Here is a 19,893-nt window from a genome sequence, read left to right on the forward strand (position 1 = left end):
CTCGAAGCAGGGTTTGAACTTTTGGTCTAAATCAGTGCGAAAAGGTTTCATTTATTCTTGTTTGAATAATTTCAAACTGTCCAGTTCCATACACCGTGCATCTGCTCTGGTGTCCATCAATTTATCTCGTTTCCACTTGTCCTTCACGGTGCCCATTTGTTTGATTTTCAGGTGTTTCTGAGGAAACCTGTTGTAACGTGTACATAGGTTTAGTGATATTACACGATGGCTTTGCTGAAGGGGACTGCATTCCAGAAGGAATATTATTTTAGACCAAAGTGAAATGGCTATAATGTTTGTCTAGTTGGTTTCAAATCAGAAATGTAAGTCTTCATAGTTGTTGTTTTTGTTGTTGTTGTATGCATCTGTTTTAAAAGAAAGGGATCTGTTTGTGAATCATTACTGCTTTATTTCGCTACAACTGTGCACTGGGTTAAAAAATGTTTTTGGTCAATATTGGAGATCAGTTGCTTAACTGGCTGAAGCCGTTGTGTAATTGCTAATTTTTGCGTAACACTCTCAATACAGCAACGATTACACAGGCTGTGGATTAGTGATGTAAAGTAATGTCAAAAAAGATACTTATATCTTGAATAAGAACATTATGAAACCTGCTTGAGTTTCTGAATTTTGCTGAAACGTGCTTGAGGTTGCTCTTTATTTAAAATAAAGATTTTTTTTTGTTTTACAATTGATACCTCACAAGTTGATGATTATCTTTCATGTTTTTCTTTCGAGTAAACATTTACAAAAAAAATAAAATAAAAATAAATCAAGATTTTTTGAAATGTGCCAAACAATTTATTAAATCTCAAATGTTCAGTTGTATTCTTACAGCTGTACTGCAAAGGCACAGACAAAATAAAATACACATTAAACGGTCACAGTTTTATAAATATAGTATAGATCAGATCTTTCATGGGTTAATCTGCATAGAGTTACAAATGGTCTCTTCTGCAGTGAGGAATTACATAGTACCTTGTAAATGATGTTTTATCTCAGGAACGTGCGAGTTGGGTGCTTGTCCTCTCATTTTGTCAAATGTTTTTCCTCTGAAATCGCCAGCCAATGCATTATAAACATTACTGTAAGGTAAGCCAACTGATAAAAACATTAAGTGGTTCAGTAAGACAGGTATGCATGTAAAAATGTGAACATAAAAAAAAAAGATCACCATAAAATGGCACAACACTTAAGCTTAGTGCGAATTATCACATTTCTGTGGAAACCTATTGGTATCTACTGATCAGTATTATTTTGCTGAAGTTGTGAATGAATGGGCTGACACGTTAAACACACTACCCTGTGATGTAAAAATTAAAAACAGTACTTTCTAAATGAGAGCACGGAGTACCAGGCAAACAAGAATTAAATACTAGTTGTTATATGCCATCTCTAAACGTTACTGTGTCCTAAATCAAACGACATTCAGCTGTTTAAACAGACTAAAAGTTCTAAGGATACATTCTCCACTTCTGACTTGAGAAAACTCAAAAGCAGAAAAGATTGTCTGAGCGTAAAAGATTCAGCTTCGTTGTTCGCTATAAAGCATTTTGGTTTAGTTCGTTTTTTTTACATTTTTGAGCAGTTTTGAGTGCCTTTGATCTCTGAATGCTTCACAGTAGATTCTTTTCTGTGGTAAACCAGACCAGCATGCGTTGCAACTTAACACCTGCTGCTAAAGACTTTATTAGACTCCTCAAACATGTAACAGTCTCTTTTGCAAATATTTACTGTTATGCAAATACCACACCTGTCCATCTGTAATGAGGTCAAAGAGTAGTGGCTGGCGTCATACCTCAAAACAAAGTCTAATGTTATTCTGCAGTGATACGTGGTGCTGATAATAAGAAAAAGGGTAAATGTGACATCTGAACACTGTAAGCACTTGGGAAGTTTGATAACATTAAAGAAACTTGAGGTCTTGAATTCCAGCAGACTGGATCTTTCATCATGCAACAATCAAAACACCAGCACTTTCCATCCAGGGTGCATGAAGGAGCAGCCAAAGAAAAGGCTGTCCACCACCTGATCCAGCAGCCAATCAAACACCACTTCCCTGTTCCCTGAGCCAATCGTCACCCTCAGCTTGAAGTTTCCACCATCGCTGGGGTTGTTATTGTTGCTCACAGGAAAGAGGTTGACTACTTCCATGTCAAAGGTCACAGAAGAGCCAACAGTGATGGCTGGTAGCTGGTTGGTCATCTCCTTTCCGTTCACAAACACGGCACCTGGAAAATGGAAAGCACACGGTGACTTGACTAATGTTTCCTGCAGTCGGTGAGTAAGCAGTGCCTCAAAGACACTTTTAATGATTTAAACTACAATGGCCAAAGTGGGGTTAGTCTGTTAATTTCTTGTAATCAGCTTAAACTATCCATTTCAGTGAATCATTTTAAAATGATAACAAAGGATTAATTTGAGCCATTGCTCATAAATCTCCCAGGCGACTCACTCTGTGAGTGTTTATTTAATTGTTTTAGCAATAAACACTAATACTTACCTACTGTACCTAATATTTCTTATGCTTTGTTAAACTGATTATACATAACATTATATATATATATATATATATATAACATAATTTTGGCTTGTGTTCATTTAGTTAACACTGTGGAATTTAAGCCTTGATTATTTCTAGAATTTTACTATACTTTTTTCTTTAAGACATTTTAAAATCAAAATGATGTTTCCCCCATCTCAAAGAAAATATCCGTTTACATATCGGGCCTTTTGCGCGCTCAAGTTCGTCATTTCAAATGTAGACAAAATTTTCAAGGCGCGTCCGCGCCGCATCGAGATAAAAACATTTCAACTTTTCAGAATGCCGCAAGCGCACCGTGGGTCATGTGACAAGAACCAACCAATCAGCTTCATCCTTTCCCATAACGTTGAAAGCTCAGCCAAGATGAAGGAACAGCTGATCATAGCTTTACAGGGATGGCCATTTTTAAATAAATTTAGTAGCAGAGCTACTGCAAGCGATTTTCAATTTTTAGAAAATTTTTATTGCTGAAATTGCATATATTAATATTAGGGCTGCACGATAAATCGCATGCGATTATTTAATGCGCATCTTGAAAAATTAAAGTAATTTGAAATTGATTTTTATATACTTGTATTTTGAATGTAATATGGCAATTAAATGCACTAAATGGGTTTAGTTTTCACAGTTATTAATATTAATTAGGGCTGCACGATAAATCGCATGCAATATTTAATGGGCATCTTGTCAGTAAAGCCGCTTCTGTAATCAGCGGTAAATCTCCATCACCTGCGGGCTTCCACATTGAGCAGCATTAACTACATACAGCCGTTGTTCACTGGCAAGCTGCGCAAAACCGTTCATAGTCACGCGATTTTTTGCGCAGCTCGTCAGTGAACAACGGCTCTGTGTAGTTAATGCTGCTAGTGTGTGTGTGGTAAAGGAAAACGCGCGTCTCTGCCATTCATTCATTCATTCATAGAGATATGATCGCGTAATATGAGTTAATGCTCATCAGATCGCGTAAATTAGTGGGAAATGAATAGAAATGATGATTTTGTGTAAAGAAATATCAAGTAAACATGAAAATATAAAAATCCCTAGTAAATGGACTAGACGATTCTCCGAAGCACATAATTTGCCTCGATGATTTTTTGTAATAGTTTCAGCCCTAGTTGCTTAGCAACGACAGATGCCTCCGGAGCGCAAGCGCCCGAACGCTTTGGGGGAAAAGCAGAAAGCGGCGTGCCTAGCGTTTTCCACGCGTTTTTAGGCGCGACATGTGAACGGCCCCTTAAGCAGCACAACTGCTTTCAACAATGATACACATTGATGAAGACTGGAGTAATGGCTGCTGAAAATTCAGATTTGCTATCACAGGAAAATTTGTACAAATATATTCAAATAGAAAAAATGCATTTTAAATTGTAATTCTTTTATAATATTACTGTTTTTACTGTATTTTTAAGCCAATAAATGCAGCCTTGGTGAGCAGAAGATACTTTTTCAAAAACATGAAAAAATGCTAACCGACCTCAAACATTTGAACAAAAATGTATATACTGAACATCTTGAAAAGGTGTATAAATATTATGTTAGTTGAACAATATTGTCCTGTTCATACCATTAGTGGAGATGCAGACAGCCTGATCCCTCTGCAGTGAGTCTGTGGCAGTTCTGCTGTCCGCGCACACACCCAAACTGTCCCGCTTATCTGTCTGTCCAGCAGCTGTGATCCTGCAAACAAACAAACGAGAAAGCCAAAAATCAGACACACAACGAGTGAGACATACGATAAGCCTGCTGATATTTGTTACTGTAAAAATGTTATTTGCGATGATTCTGCATCTCTCTGTTGTTTTTTAAATAATTAATTGCTATATGTGTAATATGATCTTAGCCTATTTATAGCATCCCACTTTCATATAGCCCACATTTGATTTGCTATGAGACTATAAGGAAGAATGAAAAGCTGATGTACTTGAAGGTGAGGGTCTGGCCACAGAAGTATGAGGGGGAGTTGGAGTACAGAACACCCCCGTGACCAGGTGATGAGTCATTGCGCATAGCGATGTTCTTCCTACTGCTTAAAATGTAGCCATCCACGCCTGGAAGCCATTCTGTCAACGCACAATAAAACAACATTTATGAAACACGTTCACATTCCGTGGAGGTGCTTTATGAGGAATTTCCACAGAAATTTGTACATCATTTACTCACCCTCAAGTAGTTCCAAACCTGTATGAATTTCCTTCTTCTGTTGAACATAAAAGAAGATATTTTGAAGAATGTGGGTAACCAAACAGTAGCTGGTCCCCACTGACTTCCAAAACTACTACTTGAGGGTGAGTAAATGACAGAATTTTCATTTTTGGGTGAACTATCTAGAATGCTAGGTTTCGTTGAGTCTGTACCGTGGGGTGCGAGTGTGGTGTAGCCGGTCTGCGGGATGCTCCATGGGCTCCATTCGGTTCGGCCCTCTCCTCTGGCACACACACGAAACAGGTGGTCGATGTGCGGGTCAAGATGGAGCACCAGGAACTCGGTGTCTTTTCCAATGTACGCGTCCTCATACTGAGAAGAGCTACCGCGACGGTACTGCAACCGGTAGTCCTGCGGGGTAAAGTCATCGTCCACCTACACGCAAACAGTAGGCATTGCCAAGAGGGTCATGTGGTGCTGAAAATGTCTGATGGACTCGAACAGGGAAGGCTAGACTCACCTTACACCAGCGCACCAGCACACCGCCCGGTCTTTCCATCAGCTCCTCAATCTGGACGGGCGGATGAGAGGCCACGCTGCCGTGCCGAGCCACGTGTGTCCGGAACATATGCAGCAAAGTGTCGTCCAGCTGCGCAGACAGACACTGCACGTCCACCAGCGCAGGTACCTCGGGCAGACTGACGACAACATGTTTTTACATATACTGTATCCGTTCATGATTATACATTAATCTTAGGCAAATCCTCCTGCAAGGTTAAAACAAGGCGCATCAAGTAACTACGTTTGAATAAAGTAGCACAAAACATGCTGACAAATTTTTGTATTCATTTTGTTTATTTTTATGGAGCCCCGCACATGACATGCAGGGATAAAAAAGTTAAATCGTGCACACAATTTACTAGGGATGTAACCATATCAAAATCTCACGATATGATAATATCTTAATATGAAGTCCACGGTACGATATTTATTGTGATATAAAAAAATTGTAAAAAAGAGAGAAAAATGAAGACTTGGAAAAAAAAAAAGAAAATTTTAAAGTGAAATGCTGTAATTATCTGCCGTGAAAATAAAGCATAACTGGTTGCCACTGCGCTCCCAAAGGTGAGTTAAACTCCCAGCACATGCAATAAACGAGGAACGCGGAAAACTGATCGCCTGAACGAAGTGCGCACTTCGCTTTGAAACACGCAGTGAAAACAGACTTGATGAAGCGATTAAGACATATTGTGGTTTCTGTTTTAGTTTGTTTGAAAGATTCTGTGCCAAAGCATAATGTACCAAAACACAACTTCAAAGAGCTTTTATGTTAGAATAAGAAGTTTATATATATATATATATAAAAAACTACACTTTTTGCCCGGAAGGCCTATCATTTCATATCGTCATGTGACCACGATGATATCGAGACAATTTTCATATCGCGATACCACGATATTGATAATACCATTACATCCCTACAATTTACTAATTCGTTCTCTCGTTTTGAGTAAATTGTGCACGAAATAATAATTCGTACTATTTCCTGTCCGCATTCTCATAAACTGATGTAGATGCTTCTCACTTAAAATGATTCCATGCAATGCTGCAAGCTTTTGAGAATGTGTGTATAACTCATTCCCAACTCAAAATAAAACCCAATTAAAGCATCTATTCACTTAAAATTCACTTAAAATGAGAGCACAAATTATATCAAGCACACAATTTACTTAAAACGAGGGAAAAGATTATTATATTGAGCGCACAATTTATTTAAAACAAGGGACAAGATTATTATATTGAGCGCACAATTTATTTAAAACGAGGGACAAGATTATTATATTGAGCGCACAATTTATTTAAAACGAGGGAAAAGATTATTATATTGAGCGCACAATTAATTTAAAACGAGGGAAAAGATTATTATATTGAGCGCACAATTTATTTAAAACGAGGGAACGAATTATTATCAAGCGCACAATTTATTTAAAACGAGGGAACTAATTATCAAGCGCACAATTTATTTAAAACGAAGGAACAAATTATTATCAAGCACACAATTTATTTAAAACGAAGGAACAAATTATTATCAAGCACACAATTTATTTAAAACGAAGGAACAAATTATTATCAAGCGCACAATTTATTTAAAACGAGGGAACGAATTATTATCAAGCACACAATTCATTTAAAACGAAGGAACTAATTATTATCAAGCACACAATTTATTTAAAACGAAGGAACAAATTATTATCAAGCGCACAATTTATTTAAAACGAGGGAACAAATTATTATCAAGGGCACAATTTATTTAAAACGAAGGAACTAATTATTATCAAGGGCACAATTTATTTAAAACGAGGGAACAAATTATTATCAAGCGCACAATTTATTTAAAACGAAGGAACGAATTATTATCAAGGGCACAATTTATTTAAAACGAAGGAACGAATTAGTAAATTGTGCACACAATTTACTTTTTTTTTCTCCTGCATGTCAAGCGCAAAGCTCTATTATTATTATTATTATTATTATTAATTTATTTTTTTAATATTATGTATTTTGTTCTTTTATTTTATTTTATTGTTGGCTATTTTATGTAATTTTCATGGAGTTTAAAACCAGAAATGCGCAGCGTGTATTTTCCCAAATCTATGAATTCAAATTAAACAACTTATTCATGATTTGCCCCATTTAACAGTTCTTTACATAGAGTTGTGTCAAGTTCCTTTGTGCTCTCCTTTTGTGGATATTATGCAAAAGTTATTGTAAAAATTATTAAAACAAATCTGAACAACTTTTTTGCAGACAAAGTCAGCATGCAAGGCATCACACTAGTCTCATGATAACACATTAACGTTTAAAACCATCCAAACACAAAGATCCTCCTTCAGCCTTAAAGGAGATCTTATTAAGGCCTGTTCACACCAAGGCCAATAACTATAACAAAAACTGTTAAGTTTCTTCATTCTAATTCTATGTGAAGAGGGAATACGACAAACTATAAAAGCAATGACAGCCAATCAGAATCCACCTGACTTTAAAGAGCTTGAGCATTCAAAGCAGTAGATGAAAAAACTGCAGTGTTTTGTATGTTACCGTGAACACGTTTCTCAGTCTTTTTCACAAACTGAGTGATGAGTCATTATTATTTCCTGTTGTATTTCTTCTCTTATAATGAGGCTTAAATGACAAAATGAGTATTAAAGTATTGAGAGTGATAGTTTGATATCAAACTCTTCTCCGTTCACTGGCCCAACTGAGGTTTGTTAAGTGAATGAGTCCGTGTGCTCCTCACCTGTCCAACTGGATCTGCAGGGCTTTCTTAGTGAAGCTGCCCAGCTTGTCCTCCTTCTCATTTATGCCACAGCGGATGGCAGCCTCCCCTGAAGGGACAGTCATATTATTATATTTATAACTGAACGTTAGGGGCAGTAAAAATCAAACTGTAGCAAATATAATCAAATGAGCTCTAGAGGAAATTACAGCAACCAGGATGTTGTATGGTTTTAGCACTGTTTGTGTTAAACTGTTAAACACTTCAAAAGTTAATCAGCCAACAATTTAATAGCTGGCAATTATCCAAATGGCAGGGCTCATCTTTCTGCCAGTCCATGTGAGCCAGTAGGTTCACATTTGTACTTGCCCTGTTAATACTTTCAATGACCCTACAGCAAAAACGTGTATATATATATATATATATATGTATGTGTGTATATATATATTTATATATATATATTTTTTATTATTATTATTATTATTATTATTATTATTATTATTATTTTATTTTATTTTATTATTATTATTTTTTTTTATAAAAAAAAATATATGAATAAATTAATTAAATTTTTAGCAACATAAATGTATTAAATGCATTAATTAAATTTTCTTTAAAAAAAAAAATCAACATCAAACAAATAATTCATTATTTTGTTGATTAAATAAAAAAATAAATATTGACAAACTCTTTTACATTGGCTCAGAGCATTAAAGGGTTAGTTCACCCAAAAATGAAAATTCTGTCATTAATTACTCACCCTCATGCCATAAGACCTTCGTTCATCTTGGGAACACAAATTAAGATATTTTTGATGAAATCTGAGAGCTTTCTGACCCTCCATAGACAGCAATGCAACTAACACGTTCAAGGCCCAGAAAGGTAGTAAAGACATCATTAAAATAGTCCATGTGACATCAGTGGTCCAACCGTAATGTTATGAAGCTACGAGAAGTCCTTTTTGTGCGCAAAGAAAACTTTATTCAACAATTTCCTCTCTTCTCACGCATGAGTCGTGGTACTGACATGAGGGTGAGTAATTAATGACAGAATTTTAATTTTTGGATGAACTAACCTTTTAAGCCATCTTTATCGCTGAGCCTTGAATAGCCACATTTTCACACAGTTTGATTAGATACTTTCAGATAATCAAATTGCTGCTATTCGACTATTTATCGTGCCACTGACATAGTCCTACAAGCTGACATAGCTGATCCTTGTTTTGCACAAGGCTAAATCTAATTTTCTGATCTGATTAATACCTTCTCATAACAAATGATGGTCTTTACATACTTTTTTACTTCCATGAAATCAGATAATCAGATTAGTGTGACTGTAGTCGAAGAATAACTGTAGCCCGAGCAATGACCGGCCAGTCTCCCTTCCATTGATCTGACAGACTCACCCTCTCGGAGCAGCTCATCAGCTGTGCTGACTCCATGCTCAATGAGCTTCTGACAGTCATCTAAGGGACTGACACTGTCCAGCTCGATGTTGTCGACCTCTTGCAGCAGAGCGTTCAGCCTCTCGGTCAGCAGTCGACTCACTGCTGTCTGCAGCTCCTGGAAGTGCCGCTGCAGAGCCTCGCGTGTCTGACTGGCACTGCCCCGCACCTGAAAGAACACACAACATTTACATACAACTGTCTCCATTGCATTGAGATTTTGAGGACAGTTCAGGAAAACATTTCCTCTGTAAAGCTTGATAAATGCACATTTCCTCAAACCACAGGCTAAAAAGAGATTTTGACCCTGATTTTAAGAAGTAACTTCAATCTAGAACATTCAGACAGGACTTTTTTTTCTAAACAATGTTTGAATTCCAATGATTGACAGATGTGGTCTGTAATGGCCTGTAATTTCATAACTGGTAAATTACAGTAAATGAAAAAGTGTGAATTTTCAGCAGTCATTACTCCAGTCTTCAGCGTCACATGATTCTTCAGAAGTCATTCTAATATCCTCATTTGCTGCTCAAGAAACATTTCTTATTATTATCAATGTTGAAAACAGATGTGCTGCTTAATATTTTTTGTGGAAATTTATGAGGATTTATTCATTAATAGACAGTTCAAAAGAACAGCATTTATTTAAAACAGAAATACTTTATAACATTATTGTCAATTTTGATCAATTTAATGCGTTCTTGAAGAATGAAAGTACTAACTGATCCCATGATGTTAGCTGAAAACCATTAGGTTATGTGCACTATGTATATTTTTATAAAGGTTATGTGAGGAAAAAGTTACTCAATTCCTACAGGATTAAAATAAAGTACTGTATAAATTTAACACGTCAGAGGAAATTAGTCCTCTCTGAATAGAGACTGAGTATTAAAAAAACAAGCAGATAACTACATAATAAACCCATAATAAATGTGAATGCAAAATACAATTCTACTGTTATAGAATACAAATACTGTAACACCAAATCAACCAATTTATTCATAAATGTAAAAGTGTACATTTAGTCATCTGTGTAAGTCACGTAAATGTGCCACTGTCTAGTTTTGTTTATGAAGTGTAGGTCTGAAAGCGGAAGTGGTGAAGTGAATGGCACATTTCAAATTTCTTGATGCATCTTTCAGACTAACTGCTTCACCTTCCGCAAAATGGAGCCAAGAGTGACAGGAAGCCTGGCGGTTTTCAGTGTAAAAAAAAAACAAAAAAAAAAACAGTTCCTCTTGTGAGCATGAAACTTGCGCTTGCAAAAGAAGGTTAGCTTGGGCTTGTCAATGCCACATTATCAATGAACATTTGTATGTTCATTGATACATGCTTCAACTGAATTATTGCCCAGTACACTATAGTTTAAAACCTAGTGAACTATCACACACAAGCACTCTTCACACTGACATAAAAGGAGATGTTAAAAGCAAAATTACGCTCTGTAATTTTAAGAATTCCTTGAGTCATATTTCTGGAACGAGGAAAAATCTAATTCCCTTATAATCAGTGAAACGCAATGCAGCCCTGGGCAAAAGCATGTTGACAGAAACACACACAACAGACCGCAGTGCAAACGTGTTGAGGATTTGCACCATGGAACTCGACAGACTGCCGTCACAGTGTGTGTAGGTAGAGATAACACCCTGTCGTCCAGGAAGTGGGAAGAGAGTCTAAAATAACACCGATAAAGTGGTGCAGGATAAATGGATGAAACCCAAAAGAGATGGTGTTATTAATCAACATTAGTGGAAAGGTCCAGGCTTCGCTTTGTTTGCAGCTGATGCAGGAAATGCTTCTGTCCAGAGACGTGCATCATTCCTCATACGTTGAAGTCTTATCAGCATCAATCTGAACATTTCGAGCCAGGACAGAATCCTCTGCCTAAATATTGTTATTCGTGACAATGCGCTGAAGGTTTATGTGGAGGGTGGAGGCAGGATCTCGGGGCTCTGCTGCTTTGGGTTTTTTGATATAAAATTATATATATATTATATTATAAATTATATATTATAATGTCACTTTTTTTCACTTGGACACAAGACAGATATATATATATATGTTAATTATTATTATTAATTTATTTAATATGCATTATCAACAGTCCATGGCTGCCCAAAATTAGGTGCAGTGCTAAGTTTCATCTTCAGTACTACTACTACTACTACTAGAACTAATAATAATAATAATAATGGAAAAATGTAAATAGAGAATATCTATCTACAGTTACATTTAATCTGTAAACCTGAGCCATATTAAAATAATACTAATACTAATAATACAATTACATTTAAAAAGTGTAACTAAAAATCTAGATTTTTAGAGATAATATAGAGATAATATCAATACAGTAGTGACACTACAGAGAGAACATCTAGCTACAGAGTTGCATTTAATCTGTAGTCCCTAAACTGGATAAATTATTTTTTAAATAATAATAATAATAATAATAATAATCCATTTAAAAAGTGTCATTGAAAATATATATTTTTTTAATTCAGAGATTTTTAATTCAGAGATAATTCAGAGAAAATATTAATACTGTAATGTGAAGTAAAACATCAGGATACTTTCATATTGATTTGGACCTGAACATCAAAAGAGATGGTGTTATTAATCAACATTAGTGGAAAGGTCCAGGCTTCGCTTTGTTTGCAGCTGATGCAGGAAATGCTTCTGTCCAGAGACGTGCATCGTTCCTCATACGTTGAAGTCTTATCAGGATCAATCGGAACATTTCGAGCCAGGACAGAATCCTCTGCCTAAATATTGTTATTCGTGACAATGCGCTGAAGGTTTATGTGGAGGGTGGAGGCAGGATCTCGGGGCTCTGCTGCTTTGGGTTTTTTGGGGGGGTGACTACAAGTGCTGACTCCCATCACAGGATGTTTAGGCTTAGCCCAAAAGTGCTGGATCTCTGGGAAAAGGTGAAGTCCGTACAATCCTACAGAACTCTTTAGAGCAAATGTATAATGTCAGATGCACACATGGACACTATGGGTGGGAATCAGCAGGGACTTGGCCAGATATACTGATATCTGGGTCAAAGTAGAATAATATTCTTGTAATTCTTTGTTTAGTTTAATATGGTTCAAAATTATATTCTTAGCCTGTTCTGAGTTTGGATATTGTTCAAATTCAAATAACTGCAACAGCCATTTTACCTTCCCATTAAAGCCCAAAATCATGCTTGTTTACTGCATAGCAAATCTCTAAAGAAAAAAAATTCAAAACCTACAGAGAGAACATCTAGCTACAGAGTTGCATTTAATCTGTAGTCCCTAAACTGGATAAATTATTTTTTAAATAATAATAATAATAATAATAATAATCCATTTAAAAAGTGTCATTGAAAATATATATTTTTTTAATTCAGAGATTTTTAATTCAGAGATAATTCAGAGAAAATATTAATACTGTAATGTGAAGTAAAACATCAGGATACTTTCATATTGATTTGGACCTGAACATGCATATGCAGTTTTAGATCAAACGCACCATAGTATGTATTTCCCATGCTCTGGCTAGTGGATGACAGGCTTTGGGAAACAGAGGCCATTTGTAGGTTTTAAAGGGGTCATATGATGCGATTTCATTTTTTCCTTTCTCTTTAGAGTGTTACAAGCTCTTGGTGCATAAAGAAGATCTGTAAAGTTGCAAAGACTAAAGTCTCAAATCCAAAGAGATATTCTTTATAAAAGTTAAGAGTTAGCCACACATGTTCTTTTTAGCAGCATCATATGACCCCTTTAAGGAAGCCTCTGTGGCTGAGACCTAGAGTCACATTTAAAGAGGAAGTAGACTAGAAACGGATACAACATCAAACTCAACCACTGACCAGGAAGCTTCAGTTCTTTTAATATATTAAAAATCTCAACACAGAAGAGCCTCTTCAACTGGAAGCTGGTAGTAGTTCTACTCATGCAGAAAAAAATGTAGTTTGACCACAAATGTTGTGTCCTTGCTGTGAATAACGGAGCATGTGATATAATCATATCAGATGGGATGCACATATGGGATCTCCCTCAGACAGCTGCACACGCTGTGAGGTTAATCACAGTACCGCGGGGCGTCACGCAATCACTAGTCAATGATCCTAAAAGTTTGGTTTAATTCTCTGTCCTGAGCAGGATGTGAGGTGCAAGAGCTTAACCATTCTCCGAGTTGACTGTCTCATATGAAGAGCAGGAAATTACAGCCTTGTTTACGCTCTGAATGAGGCATTCTGGGAGGTGGGGGGAGGAGGAAGTTGGGTAAGATGCCAGAAGCCAAGTCTGAAGATAACAGCGAGCAGCAGGCCGGCTTTACATCCTACAGCCACCCCGGGAGACGTGCGGCATGAACAGCCCTTCTGTGCTGACCAACAGGCTTCCTGGCACAGAGGATCCGACTCACTTCAGCGAGACCGCGGGAGTATCATTTACCCTCGCTCTCTCAAAAACACCCACATATGTCACTTTATTTGGGTACTGTGTAGGGAACCACTACCTTTGTGAAGCTGAAATGTTTCTGGTGTTTTTTACAGTGTGTTTGATGATGTTGTTGTATTATTTTAGGCAACAGTGCATGCTGGGTGAGATCAATAGCAATTTCATCACTGTCTCCATGGGTTTGGCTTGACTGGAACAATGTGTCCTAACCAGACGGGATGAGATAAAGAGAAAACGGCGATCTCTTCCATGTAAATCTGTTTTTATCGTAGCCAGCCATGACTGAGACAAGGGTTAAGCAAAAGAGAATGGATGGATGGATGTAATATTTAATTTATACAAATAGCCATATTTTATTGTATTTAATACATTTCACAGCATATTTTTAGTGTTATTGTTAAAACTAGTGCTGGGCAACGATTAATCGCGATTAATTGCATCCAAAATAAAGGTTTGTGTTTATATAATATATGTGTGTGTGCTGTGTATATTTGTTATGTATATATAAATTAAATGAATGTAAATATATACATGTAAATACATGTCAATATTTTCAAAATATATACTGTATGTGTGTATATCTCTATATATACATAATAAATATACACAGCACACACACATATTATATAAACACAAACTTTTATTTTGGATGCGATTAATCGTTGCCCAGAACTAGCTAAAACTATTGAGTAGTAGTTTTTGTTAAATGAAATAAAGCTGAAATGAAACAAAATTTGCAAAAAATAAATCTAACTTAAAATATTGATAAATATTATTATATAAATAATACTAAAATAACTACACAATTTTAAATTTAAAGACCAAGGTGGAATAACATTACATTTCCCAGATTACCAGTTGAATTTCACAAAATTATAATTTAGGTGGTAAATTCAACTTCCAATTCCAATACAGCTTTCTGTAAGGTGTCACCAGTTAAATTCAACTTCAACTTATGAATTGAAATATAGCCAGTTCTTAAATTCTGAATTTTGGCCAACCCTGATTTCTGCAGTGTCACCCTGGGCTGCTCCACCCACTGTGAAATATAACATACCATATATATAAAATATTTTCGGATTGGCTGTTATTGTGTCACGTTGCACAGCAGTTTCTGTGTGGACTGACACATTGTTTGCTGTTGGAAACCTATTTATTCTTCCGGTAGCAGTGCAGAGAGTCACGGCCGTACCTGTTTGCGTGCCTGGCTGAGTCCATGCAGTCTCTGCTGTAGCTCGCTTCTGTAGTTTTGGGCTGCTTCAATGCTCTCCTTTGCCTCCTGCAGCAACGCCTCTGCCTCTATTGACATCCTTGCTGACCTCTGCAAATGCACAAATATCAAGGTAAAGTAAAGTGTAGGAAAACATTTCCACTGATAGAGATAACCTTTACTTTGACTGGATTTATCATTTATGGGATTAGAAAGCATTTGAGAGAAAGGCTGAAACCAAAACACGCCTATTTCGGAAAATGTCTCGCTAACAAAGCTAAAATAATAATAACAGGAGTATGAAATTCCACAAAGGCCAAAAAACAGAGGCTGTTCTTCATGCTCATAAACAATTTAAAGGGGTCCTATTATGCTCTTTTACAAAGTCTTGATTTTGTTTTGGGGGTGTACTAGAACAGGCTCTCATACTAGGTTGTTCGATAAACACATTATTTTTCACATATTTTACATTATTACATCTCCTTTTGAAGTGGACTGAGTTTTGTAACTTTGCAGATCTTTTTTATGCTCAAACAGCAACATTACAGACTAACTAAAGTTGAAAAAGTGAAAAAGCATAATAGGACCCCTTTAACAGCAACTTTATGAAACCATCAGGCCATCGTTTCCATGTCATGTGGATGTGAGGAAGCGTGTTTTGAATCATAACAACGCATTCACAGCCTTATCTGTTGAAGAGGATGATGCAGTCGAGTATAGTTATGACTAAAAGGCTCAGACACTATAACCTTGAGAAACCACATCCATGTCAACTGTGCAAAATCACAGGAGTCATGGAAATGAATCACAAGACCTGATGAGATGTGTGTGCTATAAACTCACACTACTAAATTGAAGCAGTGAGTCAAAGAGCAGCACAACAGTGTGAGAGCCACGGTTTTTGATAGGATGACATCAATCTGTGACACTCGACAAACTGCTGTGCCTGCTGTTTGTGTGCTAGTTCAGGTTTAGATAACAAATGTGTGAACAACACAGAAATGATACACAGATCTATTCTGATAGGGTCTAGAACAACAGAGAACAAAACCAATGCTAAAAGTCAATATTAAAATGCAACTAAGCATACATACTTTTAAAATAATATGTAAAATATAGCCTTTCCATGTTAACATCGAAAGGCTATGTGTCCAAACAAACTTTACGGTATTTTGGTGCAAATTCATCTGTCACCGGCAAATATGGCTAATAATTCTTTAAAAATATTTTACCTAGTGTTTGCTCTGTCACACCAAGGACGATAACGAACCACAACTATAACACAACTATAATGATAAAACACATACAGTTTCAGAAAAAAAGGTACAAAAGCTGTCACTGGGGCAGTACCTTTTCAAAAGGTACACGTTTGTACCTAAAGGGCTGATGCTGGCAACTTAAAGGTACATATTAGCGCCTAAAAGGTACAAAAGTGTACCTTTTGAAAAGGTGTCGCCCCAGTGACAGCTTTTGTACCTTTTTTTTCTGAGAGTGTATGATCAATGTTTTTTAAACATTTTTTGAACGATTTTTCCATCTAATGAATCAGAAGCTTGAGCATTTAAAGAGGCAGACGTCATAACTGCAGCACACGCTTATAATAAACACAACGTTGTCATGCTTTGGTGTGGATGCTAATATATATAATTTGTTATAGCCTAGTTGTTATTCTTGGTCTGAATAGGTCTTTAGGCTGGGTAAATCACATTTCTGCTGTTGTTTTTGCATTTAAGAGGTTCATTTTCTGATTTAGCAAACTCAGCTAATAATTTTGCAGCTCGTGCTAATATTAATAAGTAGGGATGCACCGATACCACTTTTTTCAGTACTCGCCCGATACCGATACTTTTATTTTTGGTACTTGCCGATACCGAGTACCGATACCAATATTTTTATTGCATTTGTAAATTTTTTAAATATTAGGTACAGAAACCAAAAGAGTATGTATAATGTTAGTTGGTTAACTTCATTTATCAAATAGATACAGTCAAACCAAAATTTATTCAGACACCTTCAAAATTTTTCACATTATCACAGTTTATTCGCTATAGTTTAGAAAATGGTAATAAAATATAACAAGAACTCAGTTAAACGGAGTCAGAACAAATTCAGCTTGATAATGTCAGATAACTTTGATAGAAAGGTATGTAATAGATTACAATCAACCAAAAAATATTCAGACAGCTGTTAGTATGACAGTATTTACACAACTATCAATACTTAGTTGGGCAACCCTTAGCCTCAATGACAGCCTGTAGTCTCCTGGGCATGCTGTCACCCAGCTTCATGAAAACCTCAACTTCAGTTTTTTTCCCAGACTCGGTCTGAATAATTTTTGGACACAAATTTGTATACATTTTACTGGTAGTCCACTGTATGAAGAATTTTTGGGTATGATGTGTCACATTTACTTTATTTTGCTATCCTCACTTACATAAATGAACTATAGTGTCCTGCACCCACTAGTAAAAAAATATCAAAAATTATATCTGGTCTCTGAATAATTTTTGGTTTGACTGTATATCCTTCGGTTATTTTCACACTTAATTATGCCCATTAAAATGTATTTTACAAGTTTTTGTTAATTTTACTGTTCATTTTTTTGCTCTATGGTACATCATCTTTAATTTAATATTCATTGTCTGAATATGGCACTTATCACATGCTGTGTGGTATCGGCGTTTGGTATCTGGGCATTTTAACGAGTACGAGTACAGGAGCTCAGTATCGGGCCCGATACCGATACCAGTATCGGTATCGGTGCAGCCCTATTAATAAGTTAACATTTTTGTTCACTCTTGTACAATAAATAAATCTACTATATTGGGTATATATCACTTGATGTAAAATCTGGATCTTGAAGCAAAAACATATTTGCATTAAAAAGTATTATGTTAATAAACAGCTCTCACGTCTTTACTGATCAGTGGATCTGTTTTAAGGCTAGCATGCTACAATGAAACCACTTCCGTTTAAGATGTAGTGAAAGCAACTGCACTTTCCTTATATGTGCCCATGTGGCTTAAATTCACAAGCATGACTGAACCTACTCATAGACACTACCCTGAACTAAAACTTCAACTCAACTTCTGTACAATAGTGCCTGTGTAACACTGGTGTCATTGTGCAGGAGAGAACAGCTGCCTATTTGTTTATGCGTGTAAGTGAACACGAATACCGGACAGGTGGATTGGCAGCAAGCTATTCAGTTTACCTTTGTTTAACACAAAGATGCTGACCTTAGTGCACCAGAGCAGAGAATGAACCTGTGCTTAATTCTCAAAAACACCCTTTCATCTATACACCTGTGAGAGAGAAACCTAAATAACAAAATGTGACCTGCACCAACAAGCCTGTAAGTTTCCACAATCATCTACCTTATGATCAATGCCTAAAAAATGTTATGAGTTGCAGCAGGGGCATATTTATAACATTTTGACATTTCATAATCAAGGCAAAGGGAGGGGTTCTCCAAAATCACAGTCTAATCCTCTGATTTAGCAGCAGGGATCTCATCCAGACTGGGGTTTGTAATCTAGGCAAAGAGCATTAAGACAAGCAATTACTTTATCTATTGCTCTTCCAGAATCCTTTCCCACAAGTGAATTCATCAGGGAGAACAGCAGAGGACTGGCTAACTGTCAGAGGGACACGAATGACCTAGATTCAAAGGCAAAAAAAAAATCTGCTGCCAAAAGACAATGTTGGGAATTCCAGTGTGAGATGTCTCTGATTTAAGGATCATGTGTCCTGCTTCACAATCTGTGACCGTTCACTGATAATGGTCATGGTTTAAAGGGCCCTTCTATTAAGATGAAACACATAAGATGCATTTAAACAAACAAAAGTGTTTATAAACTATCAGAGGTCTTTTGCATTCTGCTGCCCATCAGCTTTACAGTTATGGTCTTACATAAAAACATGTATTCCTCTTTTGGTCCAATCCAAGCATAACAGAACAGTTATGTAAAGTGCAGTAATTCTCTATGGGCCATACTGATGCATCGTGCACACTCAACATGTTTACACATGTCCAAAACAGTAGAAATGAAAGGCAGATGAGAGAAGAGCAGTGCAAATATTTAAATATTAAATATCAATATCAGTTACCTAAAAAAAACAACTAAAACCTGTAACAATTATTTTCAAACTCAAAAAGCAGCAGTTCGTGGGGCTCTTCTACGAGGATCGCCACACCAACATTCATCACTTTAAACTCATCAGTTTTACAATAAGCTCTTCAAACCGCTTCACCCATAAACCTGCTCACGAACAGACAGCATCTCTAATTTAGCACTGAAAAATAAACTGTAACAAAAACATGAGCTATTATTAAGCGATTTTTTTTGCTGTGTTACCTTATGCGATCCTGTCTTGTGTCATATTAACTTCTGCCGCGGAGTTCCGCCATTGACGCCCTGGCGGCAACAGTAAAGAGCTGGAGGCACATATTTTCACTTTGATACAAACCTGTCATCCAATCAGATGCCGCATTGCTGTGTTTTCCTCCTGTTTGCTGTCAGTTCTAGCCAATCAGATGATTAAACCTCACTTAACCCCGCCCTATCTTTTGTTAAAAACCCAAAGCGCACCAGGGCGTCAGCCTAGAGGTCTTTTGGCGTCGAACAACAAGTGAAGGCAACTTTGTGTTGCTCACAAAATAAGAGCTGTTACTTAATACACAGATGTTTATTGGTTGTGAACAACAGTATCAAATCCCAAGACATTCAGAACGAACATTTACAACCAACGTTGTCACAATGCGGAATACAAAACTTACTGTGAATATGAGAGAAGACTGTTTAGCTACTGTTTAGATTATAGTGCCTAGTTATTATGTTATTT

The 19,893-nt window shown here is 36.5% G+C and overlaps 1 protein-coding gene across 1 annotated transcript; it reads right to left on the reverse strand.

Moving 5' to 3' along the window:
- Nucleotides 1–794: 794 nt before the first annotated feature.
- LOC107721514 (cytokine receptor-like factor 3) lies at nucleotides 795–19,485 on the reverse strand. Its single transcript, XM_016529576.1, has 9 exons — nucleotides 19,407–19,485; nucleotides 15,031–15,159; nucleotides 9,370–9,577; nucleotides 7,986–8,073; nucleotides 5,208–5,385; nucleotides 4,900–5,122; nucleotides 4,467–4,605; nucleotides 4,110–4,222; nucleotides 795–2,231 (listed from the first exon to the last, which is right to left on the reverse strand). The coding sequence occupies exons 2-9, from the start codon at nucleotides 15,145–15,147 to the stop codon at nucleotides 1,963–1,965; spliced, it is 1,335 nt and encodes a 444-aa protein (XP_016385062.1). The 5' UTR covers nucleotides 15,148–15,159; nucleotides 19,407–19,485; the 3' UTR covers nucleotides 795–1,962.
- Nucleotides 19,486–19,893: the final 408 nt, after the last annotated feature.

This window comes from Sinocyclocheilus rhinocerous, unplaced genomic scaffold, assembly GCF_001515625.1.
Source record: "Sinocyclocheilus rhinocerous isolate Xijiao unplaced genomic scaffold, SAMN03320098_v1.1 scaffold481, whole genome shotgun sequence".
NCBI lineage: Eukaryota > Metazoa > Chordata > Actinopteri > Cypriniformes > Cyprinidae > Sinocyclocheilus > Sinocyclocheilus rhinocerous.